Consider the following 12816-nt stretch of genomic DNA (forward strand, 5'->3'; position numbering starts at 1 on the left):
CATTAAAGGGAACAGTTAAAAAAATTACATAGGAGTGCAAAAAGATTCAACACTTAGGAATCGCCTGTAATCCCAACACTTTGGGAGGCTGAGGCGTGCGAATCACCTGAGGTCAAGAGTTCGAGACCAGCCTGGCCAACATGGCAAACCCCCGTCTCTACCAAAAATACAAAAATTAGCCGGGGGTGGTGGTGGGTGCCTGTAATCCCAGCTACTCGGGAGGCCGAGGTGGAAGAATCGCTTGAACCCGGGGAGCGGAGATTGTAGTGAGCCAAGACTGCGCCACTGCACTCCAGCCTGGACAACAGAGCAAGACTAGGTCCCAAAAGAAAAAAAAAAAAGATATGACTCACAAAAACTGTTCATAATTACAGTTTTTCTTTTCTTTTTTCTTTCTTTTTTTTTTTTGAGACTGTGTCTCGCTCTGTTGCCCAGGTTGGAGTGCAGTGGCGCGATCTTGGCTCACTGCAACCTCTGCCTCCTGGGTTCAAGTGATTCTCCCGCCTCAGCCTTCCAAGTAGCTGGGATTAAAGGCGTCCGGCCCCATGCCCAGCTGACAAAGTTTCACCATGCTGGCCAGGTTGATCTCAAACTCCGGACCTCAAGTGATCTGCCTGCCTCAGCCTCCCAGAGTGCTGGGATTACAGACACAAGCCACGGCACCCAGCCAATAGATACAGTTTTATGCTACAGATTGAAAAGGCACACTATGTTTAGAACAAAACCATAAATAATGGTCATTACAAAAGAAATGCCATTAAATTTGCTGATATTCAACGAAAAGAATCAGGCAATGAGGCAAAAAGACTAAGGCCTTTGTAAGGGGTTAAAAAAAAAAAAACCAGACTCTGTGCAGTAACATCTAGATCTAGAAGACACAGGAAAAACTACCCATCAAGTAGTCATGGAAAGAATATAGAAACAATAAACACTTAATCAGCCAAACTATTGCCTAAGTATAAATGGGAAATGATTCTCAGCACGTAAAATTTCAAAATATTGGTGCTTTAAGATATGCCCTTTTTGAAGAAAGTGATAGGAAAGAAATTTCTTTCAACCAAGTAATGACTGAAAAGACAAAGGTCAAAGAACTGACAGACTGAATGTATTTAGCAGAAAAATTAAGATATGACTTTTATTTTTCTGGAAGTTTACTATTTTGTCTATACCTTGAACCAATTTCTTTATGCTGGTTTATCTGGCCCTTTGAAGGTTTGGTAGAATTCTATGAAACCAAGGCTGGGTGTGGTGGCTCACAATTGTAATCCCAGCACTTTGGGAGGCCGAGACAGGTGGATCGCTTGAGCCCAGGAGTTTGATACCAGCCTGGGCAACATAGGGAGACCCTGTCTCTACAAAACATTTTAAAATTTGCCAGGCATGGTGCACGGAGGCACGTGCCTGTAGTCGCAGCTTTGGGAGGCTGAGGTAGAAGGATCACTTGGGCCTGGGAGGTTGAGGCTGCAGTGAGCCGTGACTGAGCCACTGTTCTCCAACCTGGCTGGCAGAGCAAGACCTTGTCTCAAAAAAGAATTCTATGAAACCAGCTGGATCTGGTGCTTCTGTGAGAGATAGTGCTTAAAATTTTTTCTATTTCTTCTATGGAAATTGGTCTGTTGAAAAATTTCTATCTGCAGAATTCAAAAAAAGTGAGACATTAGGAATTTATTGTAATTGTAGATATAAACAGAAAAACCATCTGATTAGGGTTTTTGTCTAACTCACTACTTGCAGTATATTGCTAGTGTTATATGAGTGAATGCTAAAAATGCATTCAACAAAATTCAATATCCAGTTTTTCACTAAAACATTCAACACAATGGAAAAGATATTGTGACAATATGATTAAAAATAAAAAGCCAAAAAATAAAAATCAAAAGCCTACCCCTAGTTTTCATCATACAGTTGGCCCTCAGTATCCATAGGTGCCACATCTATGTATTCAACCAAGCATGGACTGAAAATATTCAAGGGGAAAACAATTTCCCCAAATTCCAAAAAGCAAAACTTGAATTAGCTGAGCACCGAGTGCTACACAGAATCCACATGAATGAAGTGATGTGTAGGCACCATAATAGGCACTCTAAGTAACCTGGAGATGATTTAGAGTACATGGGAGGAGGTGTGTAGGTTATATGCAAATACTATGCTACTTTATATGAAGGAACTTGAGCATCCTTGGATTTCGGCATCTGCAGGGGCTCCTGGAGCCAAGACCCCATAGATAGAGATGACTGTATATCCATTTATACCTTGTGAATTTCCTCAAACCACCTAATATATTAACTTTCATAAAGTTAAAATGAGCAACAAGTAATCTATTTTATGTTGGGTGGTTCTGTCTCTTTGTATCAGGTAACACATTTATTAATAACTGCCACAAAGTAAAGTATCCCTTTTATTGAAGAGAGAACAAAGGATTAGGGGAATTGAAAACCTGCTTAATGTCACACAAGTAAATAATAGAGCTAATGGCTAAAGATAAGTTCCAAGCATTGTTGTTCATTTAAATATAATTTTCTTCAGAATTCTGTTCTAGGTTCTCTTCTCACCCTCTAGTACCCTTGGATAGACACCTGAAGGCTTTCATTGTGGCCCACGCATTGATCACTCCTAAACCCATTATCTCTAGTACAGACACCTCTTCAACCACATACTGACAACAGCCACTTGGTTGTTCCACAGATAAACTCAGTATCCCAAAGTTCAATCTTTTCTAAAACCTGCTTTCCTTCCCTTGTTTTCCTTTTCATTTTTACTAGGACAAGTAAGGAGGAAACCAAAGAGGCATCTCCAATTCCTCTTTCTTCCTCACCACTCTGCCCAGCTTCCAGCTGACAGGTCCCAGTGGTGCCTCCCTAGCTTCTAACGGCTCCTCTCTCCCACCTACTATCCTTGCTTTGATTCAATGAATCCCTTCTTGTCTGCGCTATTGCCAAAGACTCCCTTTCCTCAATACAACCCACGGCAAGAATCAACGGCCCTCCCAAACCTCCCTGTAATGTGACTTGGAGATCATGAGGAAAAGCAGCATGATGTCATCCCTGATGGTGTCACTCACAAAAAGCCTTTAAGATCATCCCTCACCAACCAGACTTTATTTCTGTATGGCTCTGCAAATCTGTTTTGCTTCTTTTTTTTTTAGAGACAGGATCTTGCTCTGTCGCCCAGGCTAGAGAGTAGTGGCACAATCATAGCTCACGTGGTCTCAAACTCCTGTGGTCATACGATCCTCCCACCTCAGCCTCCAAGTACCTAGGGCTAGAGGTACATGCCACCACGCTTATCTTTTTTTTTTTTTTTTAATTTGTTGAAATAGGATACTGGTATGTTGCTGAGGCTGGTCTTGAACTCCTGGCCTCAAGTGATTCTCCCACCTTGGCCTCCAAGAGGACCAGGGTTACAGGCACAAGCCACTGTACCCAGCCTAAATCCTTTTCCTTTTTTTTTTTTTTTTTGGTGGAGATGGGGTCTCGCTCTGTTGCCCCAGCTGGAATGCAGTGACATGATCACAGCTTGCTATAGACTCAACCTCCAGGGCTTAAGTGATCCTCCCACCTCAGCTTCCCGTGTAGCTGGGACCACAGGTACACACCACCATGCCTGGCTACTTTCTTATTTTTTATAGAGATGGGATCTCCCTATGTTGCCCAGACTGGTCTCAAACTCCTAGACTCCAGTGATCCTCCTGCCTCAATCTCCCAAAGTGCTGAGATTACATGCACGAGCCACTATATCTTGCCATCACAACCTTAAAATGCCTAAAATCAAAGTATAAAACTCCTTTCCCAAAAATCCCACTCTCCTCCACCCTGTTAGGTGTATAGGCCAACTAGTACTGTCAAATAAATAATCCTGACTCCTCTCCTTCTCACACTCCCATGCCCCCGCCCCCTGCTCCAGTGATTCCTCAGAAATCTGCCTGACTCTAGCCTTCAAAATCTACCCAGGGCCAGGCATGGTGGCTCATGCTGTAATCCCAGCACTTATGGAGACAGGAGGATCACTTGAGCCCAGGAGTTCGTGACCAATCTGGGCAACAAAGTGAGAGAACCTGTCTCTACAAGAAAATAAAAAAATTAGTTAGGCATGGTGGTGCACATCTGGAGTTCCAGCTACTTGGGAGGCTGAGGCAAGAGGATCACTTGAGCCTGAGAGTTTGAGGCTGCAGTGAGCCATGATCATGCCACTGTACTCCAGCCTGGGTGACAGAGCGAGACCCTCCCTCCAAAAAATAATAATAATCTACCCAGAATCTAACCATGTCTTTCTACATCCATCTTCATCTCTCCCACATGCTGGCTATACCCTTCTACACAACCTCTGCTTCTAACTTGGCCTCTCCATAGCCTATTCTATCCAGCAACCAGGTTGAACCAAATGAAACTTCAGATCATTGCATTGCTCTGCTGAAAATTCTGCTAAGGCTTTCCATCATGCCCCAGCCGAGTTCACGTCCTTAGCGTGGCTCCTAAGGGCCTATGTGATCTGGAGACCCTGCTACCTCCCCCAACCTAACTCTTGCCACTTTGGCCTCATTGGTGCTCCTTGCAAGTGGCAAACAGAATCCTGTCTCGGAGCCTTTGCACTTACTAGTATTCCACTGCCTAGAATACTCCTCTCAGATAACTACATAGCTCACTCACTTCATTGTATCTTTTCATTTTCTACTCAAATGTATTATCAACAAAGCTCTCTCCGACCACATTACATGAAACTGTAAGTCCCCTGCACCACCCACCCTGTCACTCCCAATCCCTTTTACCCTTATTTTTTCCAAAGCACTTTTCACCATCTAAAAACCTACATATTTATTGTGTCTCCAGCTCCTAAAAACAGAAGCTCTGTGTGGGCAGGAATTTCTTTGTTCACAGCTTTAGCCCCAGGATTTAGAACACTACATAGCTCATTAAAGAAAAAGCCACTCAATAAATAGTCACTGAAATGAAGGAATGAAAGAAAAAAGAGTGGAGGAGGCAGGAAGGTTCAAGCTTCATCCTCCCCGTGTATACCTAAGTGCTGAGTCAGTAGCATGTGCCGCTGTCGTAGTGATGACTGGAGACTGAGCTCTGGTGGCTGAGACGGTTGCTACCACAGCAGGAGGGATGGCATTGGAGGTGGTCACAGGTGGCCGAGACTACCAAAAGAGAAAAAACAGTTCATTTAAAACAAAAATAAAATAAAATATAGGAAGCCAAATACTAAATGTGTAATTTGAAACTTGAGCCTACAGATAAGTATGTTTCTGCCCAAGTAAAAATAAATTCTCACCATTCCAATTAAGGAATTCTCTTTTCAGATAGGTTGTTATAAGACCAAGAGCCAGGCCAGGCGCGGTGGCTCACACCTGTAATTCCCAGCACTTTGGGACAGTGAGGTGGGCGGATCACCTGAGGTCAGGTGATCCCTTATTAAGACAACATTGACAAATGTTTTGGGAAAAAAAAAATCTCATTTTGATTGAACAGTACATGAGTCCCTCCCGTGCAAATGTGAATGGAGTCAAAATTCTGCCCTACTATTGGTACCACTGGGACCTCACCCTTCAATCTAGAGTTGCCACAGGTCTGTTGTTGGTCCTGGTGTACACATCTTATGCTGCCATCCAACCCAGCACCTCCACAGAGGGCCTACTCAGTTGCTGAATAGAGCTGTTGGCTCTCAGGCCATCTACATTATCAAGTACAAGGACAACTCAGAGTAACAGTATTCTTTTCTAGGTAATGGTTCAGGGTACCCACATGCTTTCTGGACGTTTTCACATGGACAGAGTGCCCTTACCACACTTATGTGTGAAATCTTCCTCTGAAAAACGAGCTCCACACTGGGCTTCATCCACGTATCCACCATTATTCTTCGAATCACCTGAGTTCTGATTCTTCCCTTGCTCTTAACCCTGAAACATGCATCTAAATGGCCGAGCTCTGCCCATTCCTCATCCTTGCTTTTCGTCTGCAGCCCTTTTACCTGCTGCTCCTACCAAGTGCAGGTGCGTGTCTTACACTAAGGCTACAGCACCAGCTTCCTCACTCGGGAGCTCCTGGTCTTGGTTCTCGTCTCCCTCTATCTCTTCATATGTATCACGTATACTACTAGATGCCTAATACTCCTCCGACTCTGTTTTCCTGACCAGAAAGGTCTTTTATTTTATCTTGAAAGCTGCAGGCTAGACAGATATTACCCAGTGTCACAATCAAGACTCTTCCTTATTATCTTAAACCCAGTTGTTTCATACATGTGTCTCTCCCCTCAAAGTGCTTAAGGGAACAGACCTCCTGTATGTGATTCAGCTAGATTCATCTTATCTTTCTTCTTTTTTGTGAGATTGGAGTCTCACTCTGTCGCCCCAGATGGAATGCAGTGGCATGATCTTGGCTCACTGCAATCTCTGCCTCTCAGACTCAAGCGGTTCTCCCACCTCAGCCTCCCAGGTAGCCAGGATTACAGGCGCGTGCCACCATGCCCGGCTAATTTTTTGACATTTTAGTAGAGATGGGGTTTTACCATGTTGTCCAAGGTGGTCTCAAACTCCTGATCTCAGACAACCCACCCGCCTTGGCCTCCCAAAATACTGGGATTACAGGCATGAGCCACTGTGTCCGGCCTAATCTCATCTTTCAACAATATTACTTCAATGATACACAAAGCAATTGTGTTTAAAAAAAAAAATTATTTTTGGCCAGGCACAGTGGCTCACGCCTGTAATCCTAGCACTTTGGGAGGCTGAGGCAGGCAGATCACTTGAGGTCAGGAGTTTGAGACCAGCCTAGTCAACAGGGTGAAACCCTGTCTCTACTAAAAGTATAAAAATTAGCCGGGCATGGTGGTATACACCTGTAGTCCCAAGTACTTGCAAGGCTAAGGCAGGAGAATCACTTGAACCCAGGAAGCGGAGGTTGCAGTGAGCTGGGATCGTACCACTGCACTTCAGCCTGGGCAACAGAGTGAGACTCTGTCTCAAAAAAACAAAAACAAACAAAAAAACGCAGTGGCTCTCTACTGTATATAAAAAGTCTAGTTTATATTCCATATCCTAGAGAACCCAAACTATAGATACTATATTTCCTGCAAATATATTATACTTCAGTAGTAATGAAGCCATAGATTTCCTTAAACAAAAAGCTGAATGGCATGGACCATGCTCTTGGAACAAACATACAAATATGCATAACTTTTAGGAGTCCACAGATCCCCCCAATCCAAATCAAAATCCCTCAATCCTAGCCAGCCTTTACTACCTGCTGTCTATAACCATCACTCCCTCCTTGCCGCTGTTCATCTCCCCCTTCACTTCCTCTTCACTTCTCTGATTCCTCATTAGCACAGCCTTTCCAACAGGAAGCCTTCCCGCCACCTCTCCTTTGCGTTCTTACAGCTTGCCACATGATACTGTGCATCTTTCAGACTTCCCTATGTCTTGGCAAGTCGATGGGAAGTCCCTGAGGTCAAGGATGTGCCTAGTGCCTAGTGCCTAGCGGAGTGATTAACTCCCATGCAGCCCTTCATGCACCCCGGGCTCCGACGTGCCTGGATTGGTTGGTGAATGATGTGCTGCACTGCTGGCTGAGCAGTAGCAGCATTTGGCAGCTGCGAGGTCGGCCTCAGGACTGTGGTTACTTTAGAACTGGACATTACGGCAGCAGCAGCTGCACCTGAAAAACAAAAGTGTTTATTATATTTATTCTAGTTATACTCCCTAGGAAAGTAATCAATATATTTCCTAAAACTCAGATAGTAAATCAGTATGGAGCTGAAGTACGGTATGTATACTTCCCATTTCATCACAGAGAAAACAAAACATCACAAAGAATCTTTATTCAAAAGATTTAATAATTTATATTGCCTCTTCACAGACGCTCTTAAGTGACAGTAGCTGCTGCTTTTTGTTTCTGGTAACTGCAAGTGTGCACAGTGGTAAAGCACGCAGCGAACAGCAGTGTGATGCCACTGCCTCAGCTCTGACGAGGGCTCGGGTACTTTGCCTTCCCCTGTCTTTGTTCCATTAGAGCAGACGTCAACATTGCAAAACGGACACATTATGAACTCTAACTTCAACCCTAACCCTAACCCTGCAGTTTTCACCCAGCAGACCCCCTGTGGGTCTGTGGACCACATTTGGAGAAACACTGAGTTATGCTATAACCAAGCAAACCTGGTCTTACGTGTGCTAACTTGATTTTGCCAACAATCTCCAACTGTTTCACAATCTCCAATAAAAGGTAAAATTTTCTAGTCAAAACTCATTTATTACCTCACAACCTACTAGAACTTAAGTGTAAAAATAAATTACTCTTAGCCAGTGTGGTGGCTCACACCTGTAGTCCCAGCCACTCAGGAGGCTAAAGCGGGAAGATCGCTTGTGCCCAAGAAGTTTGAAACCAGCCTGGGTAACACAGTGAGACCCCGTCTCAAAAAATAACTATCATCATCATCTTATTGTTACGTAAGTTAAAAAACTCGGTAAAGATCATCTTTGAACTTAAAAAATATTCAGTATTAGTATTTGTGACTTATGTATTAAAAATGAAGACCACGTTGCAGATAAGCAGTCTAATAATAATAAAGACCATGTTGAAATTATCAAAGCTTGGGGAGTTCCTCACTATAAAGGACAATTTTAGACCATATTAAACATTTTAATTGCCTCAGTATACACACTTGTAATGTAACTATAATAAGCACATATTAAACCATGCTAAAAACATGGATTGCTCTAAGTTTATTCCACGGTCTTACAATTTTTTTTTTCTTTTTTTGAGACAGGTTCTCGCTCTGTCACCCAGGCTGGAATGCAGCGGCGCAATCTCAACTTATTTCAACCTCTGCCTCCCAGGCTCAAGCCATCCTTCCATCTCGGCCTCCTGATAGCTGGGCCTGCTGACACATGCCACCACACCTGGCTAATTTTTTGTATCTTTGCAGAGACAGGGTTTTGCCATGTTGCCCAGGCTGGTCTCGAACTCCCGAACTCAAGTGAACCCACCACCTCAGCCTCCCAAAGTGTTGGGTTTATAGACATGAACCACAGCACCTGACCTTTTTTTCTTTTTAAATAAAAGAGGTTTATTTGGTTCACGATTCTGCAGACTGTTGTCCTGCAACTTTAACAAGCTGATTCTAGATACATTCTGTTATATATTTTACCAAATGTATATCTGCTACTGCATTTTGAGAGTTTGAACAAAACTTGCAAGTCGTTACCTCGAGGTAAATGAGAAGCTCCAATGTGAAGAGGGGGCCCAGGAGCATTGCTGCGGATGATAGACATCTGCACGTTTGTAGTCATGATGTGGTGCAGGTTACTGGGATGGCCCTGAAAGAGGATAGAATGTTATTTTCACATGTTTGGTCTTAGCCATTGCCTCTAGGAAGTCACCTGCCTCCAAATGTGGGTCAGGTTTTTTCTTTTAGATAGTGAGTATCCCAAGGGAAAGGGCTAAGGACATTTAGCTTGAGCTACTTCTACATGCCATACAGTATAATGAACTGTGCTAACAGGCATGTGAGAAGTATGAGGACCCCACAACTGCTGCAGGCCCAAATAATAACAGATAACATCCTTTGATATCTACTTTTAGAAACTCTCATCTGTGATATTACCTTTCACACTTGTTTTTTCTGTCCTGGCCAAATGCTTATTTTTTCCCATTCTCACAATTTCCTTTACATACCACTGCATCCATCCATTCTTTAAGCTTTGAAGTTTCTAAGTAAATGTCAGTTAGCATCCAACAGGTGCTCCCCTACCAGTTCTTCAGCTCAACCCTGAAATGTCCCTTACTCACATTCTCCCAAACCACAGAGAACAGTGCTTCTCAGCTAAGGGTTCTGGTACTTCTGAGAGTACTCAGCAGTATGACAAAAGGAAAAACACAGTATACCTCTTTGGAATATACATTTTTCTTGAAAACGTGAAGGGAAAGTTTTTAGATTTAGTTTTTTTCCCTAGGTAAAAATTTTAAATATTTAATTAATCAAGTACACAGCAGAATAGGATAGCAAAATTTCACAAAAAAACCTTAAAACAGAAGACTTCAAAATAAATGTTCGCAACTAAGGCCAGGTGCAGTGGCTCATGCCTGTAACCCTAGCACTTTGGGAGGCCACGGCGGGCGGATCATTTGAGGTCAGGAGTTGGAGAGCAGCCTGGCCAACATGGTGAAATCGTCTCTATTAAAATAAAAAAACTAGCCAGGCGTGGTGGCGCACACTTGTAATCTCAGCTACTAGGGAGGCTGAGACAAGAGAATGGCTTGAACACGGGATGTGGAGGTTGCAGTGAGCCAAGATCGCACCACTACACTCCAGCCTGGGTGACAGCGTAACACTCTGCCCCCTCTCAAAAAAAAAAAAAAAAAAAAAAAAGTTTGCAACTAGAGCGCTGCTTGAGGTAACCTACCAGTACCCCAAAAGATGCACATCTGCTCTCCTCAGAGAAACCACAGAGAAGCACTGCCCACCACTACCCCTGGGAGGCTGTTCTTGACGCTACAACCAAACACAAACCACACTCCAGACTCAAGGACACAGACTGTTTTATCCAGATTTATATATCACACTGAGCTAGTAGCTGCTCAACAAATTCTAGCTAAATGACCACTATGGATACTGGCCTCTACTCCCTACAGTTATCCTTCTCTCTCAAACCTACTACCTTCCCTTGAGGGTATCACTGAGTGTTTAATCTTTTTTTATTACCATACCTAATGTACTGCTAGCATTCAATAAATCATGATCAATAGTTTGGCATTTCAGTTGAAAATCAGCAAATTAAAAGGAAGAAAAACCTGTTGTCCACTGATTGTTGCCACAGGAATGGCTGAAGCTTGAGGGATGCTACTCTCCATGGTAACGGTAACCTGCCCTGGAACCTTGGGGGGAAGTGACAGGGTAGAAGGTGGAGCAGGAGCAATGGGACGGCTAGGCATGGTAGGCTTCGGGGGCGGCTGCAAACAGAAAACCACACAAAACATATCAATGGCCTCATACTGGTGACGCGTCTCAATCCAGAATTAAGAGTACACAAATCAAACCTGGAGAGTGCCAAGAAAGATGCCATAAGCTTTATACATTTTATCTATTAGCATCACAGTGTTTCCATCGAAGTACTAGCATTTCTATTTCACAGATAAAGAAACATACAAAGCAAGGCTAACTGACTTGCTCAAAGCCACACACACAGTAAGAAGAAGAACTGGGAACAAAGCCCAGAGCTGTATGGCTCACAGCCCACACCCTTTCTTCTACATGATGCCGCCTCCCAAGTTTGGGTGGATTGAACAAAACTCCCAGTAACTGAAACAGAACCCCCAGGTAACACACAGGCGATAGTCTCAGAAACCCCCAAATTAACCAGTTGCTAAAACAGACCTTAGGGAAGAGTGCTACTCCAGTTGGTCCCATGATACTGGGTTATCAGAACTTACAACATCACTGTCAGCCGGGCGTGGTGGCTCACACCTGTCATCCCAGCACTCTGGGAAGCATCACTGTCAGCCGGGCGCGGTGGCTCACACCTGTCATCCCAGCACTCTGGGAAGCGCCGGGCGCGGTGGCTCACACCTGTCATCCCAGCACTCTGGGAAGCTAAGGTGGGCAGATACTTGAGGCCAGGAGTTTGAGACCAGCCTGGCCAACATGGTGACACCCCGTCTCTACTAAAAATACAAAAATTAGTCAGGGGTGGTGGTGTGTGCCTGTAATCCCAGCTACTTGGGAGGCTGAGGCGGGAGAACTGCTTGAACCTTGGAGGTGGAGGTTGCAGTGAGCAAAGATTGCACCACTGCACTCCAGCCTGGATGACAGAGAAAGACTCCGTCTCAAAAAAAAAAAAAAAAAAATTAGTGTCATTAAGCTCCCACTGCTAAATCTGACTGGTTTAAAAAAAAAAAAAAGAGGGTTCCCTTATCTAACTTAACATGCCCATAAGTTGAATAATATCAGTATCAAAATGGATAACAGCAAAGATTCTGTGATGCCAACTGCCCAGCAGCACAAGACGAGGCACTGCAGAAAATCAGGGCTGAGTTACAGAGAGGTGCTGAACTCATAGGTCATTAAGAAAAAATGAAATATGATCCTAAGATACAGCCTAAGATTTTGTACAAATTGTTATAAAGATTAGCCAGTCTTGAGCTCCGGTTCAGTGTGAAGTTTTAACCCTCTCCATTACCTTCATAAGTCCCTCCGAAAATGAAAGTGGCACTGCTGGCGTCAGGTGTGCTGGCGGGGCTGTCACTGCAACAGGTGTGGCTGATGCGACAGCATGGTGTGTAGACAACATCTGCACCTGTGGATAGGGCCTTACCACAACAGGCTCTTGCTTCTCCTCCCGGGACTGGAGGGAGCTGCTGGAACTCATGTGCTCCCTGGCACTGACTTCAGAATCTCGACCAGATTCATCATTAACTAGTAAAGACATTAAAAGTGAGACAGTATGTCACAGTCTCCCAATGTAAGATAGCGGCACAAAACAAGAGTGGCACCTGAAGTTAAATTTCAGGACTGACAAAGTGGCCACTTCCTTGTGATGTTTTCCTTAACAGGGTCAATTTGGGCACTGGATTCTCCTGATGGACATCACACAGAAGAGCCACAACTGTGGAATGTAGAATTTATTCTGGATATTGTAGCCTTATGAATAAACTACCTGAAAATCATCTAAAATGCGCTGAAATAGTTAAAAGTACAATACAGAATATAAGACAATTTCATTTAAAACATCTTCTTAAAAAGTTATAAAAGCCTGACATTAAAAAGATCTGGCCAACATGGCAAAACTCTAACTCTACTAAAAATACAAAAAACACAAAAAAA

At 43.7% G+C, this 12816-nt stretch overlaps 1 protein-coding gene across 1 annotated transcript in view; it reads right to left on the reverse strand.

Annotated features, from left to right (window-relative positions):
* SAP130 (Sin3A-associated protein, 130kDa) overlaps positions 1 to 12816 on the reverse strand; it is an 86780-nt gene that overhangs the window by 63789 nt on the left and 10175 nt on the right. The window contains exons 3-7 of the mRNA XM_011941689.1: positions 12173 to 12408; positions 10788 to 10946; positions 9202 to 9313; positions 7528 to 7652; positions 5013 to 5137 (exon numbers count right to left, since the gene is read on the reverse strand). Coding sequence (XP_011797079.1) covers positions 5013 to 5137; positions 7528 to 7652; positions 9202 to 9313; positions 10788 to 10946; positions 12173 to 12408 — 757 coding nt within the window. The remainder of the gene's footprint in view (positions 1 to 5012; positions 5138 to 7527; positions 7653 to 9201; positions 9314 to 10787; positions 10947 to 12172; positions 12409 to 12816) is intronic.

Source organism: Colobus angolensis, unplaced genomic scaffold (genome assembly GCF_000951035.1).
Source record: "Colobus angolensis palliatus isolate OR3802 unplaced genomic scaffold, Cang.pa_1.0 Scaffold20, whole genome shotgun sequence".
In the NCBI taxonomy this organism is placed as follows: domain Eukaryota; kingdom Metazoa; phylum Chordata; class Mammalia; order Primates; family Cercopithecidae; genus Colobus; species Colobus angolensis.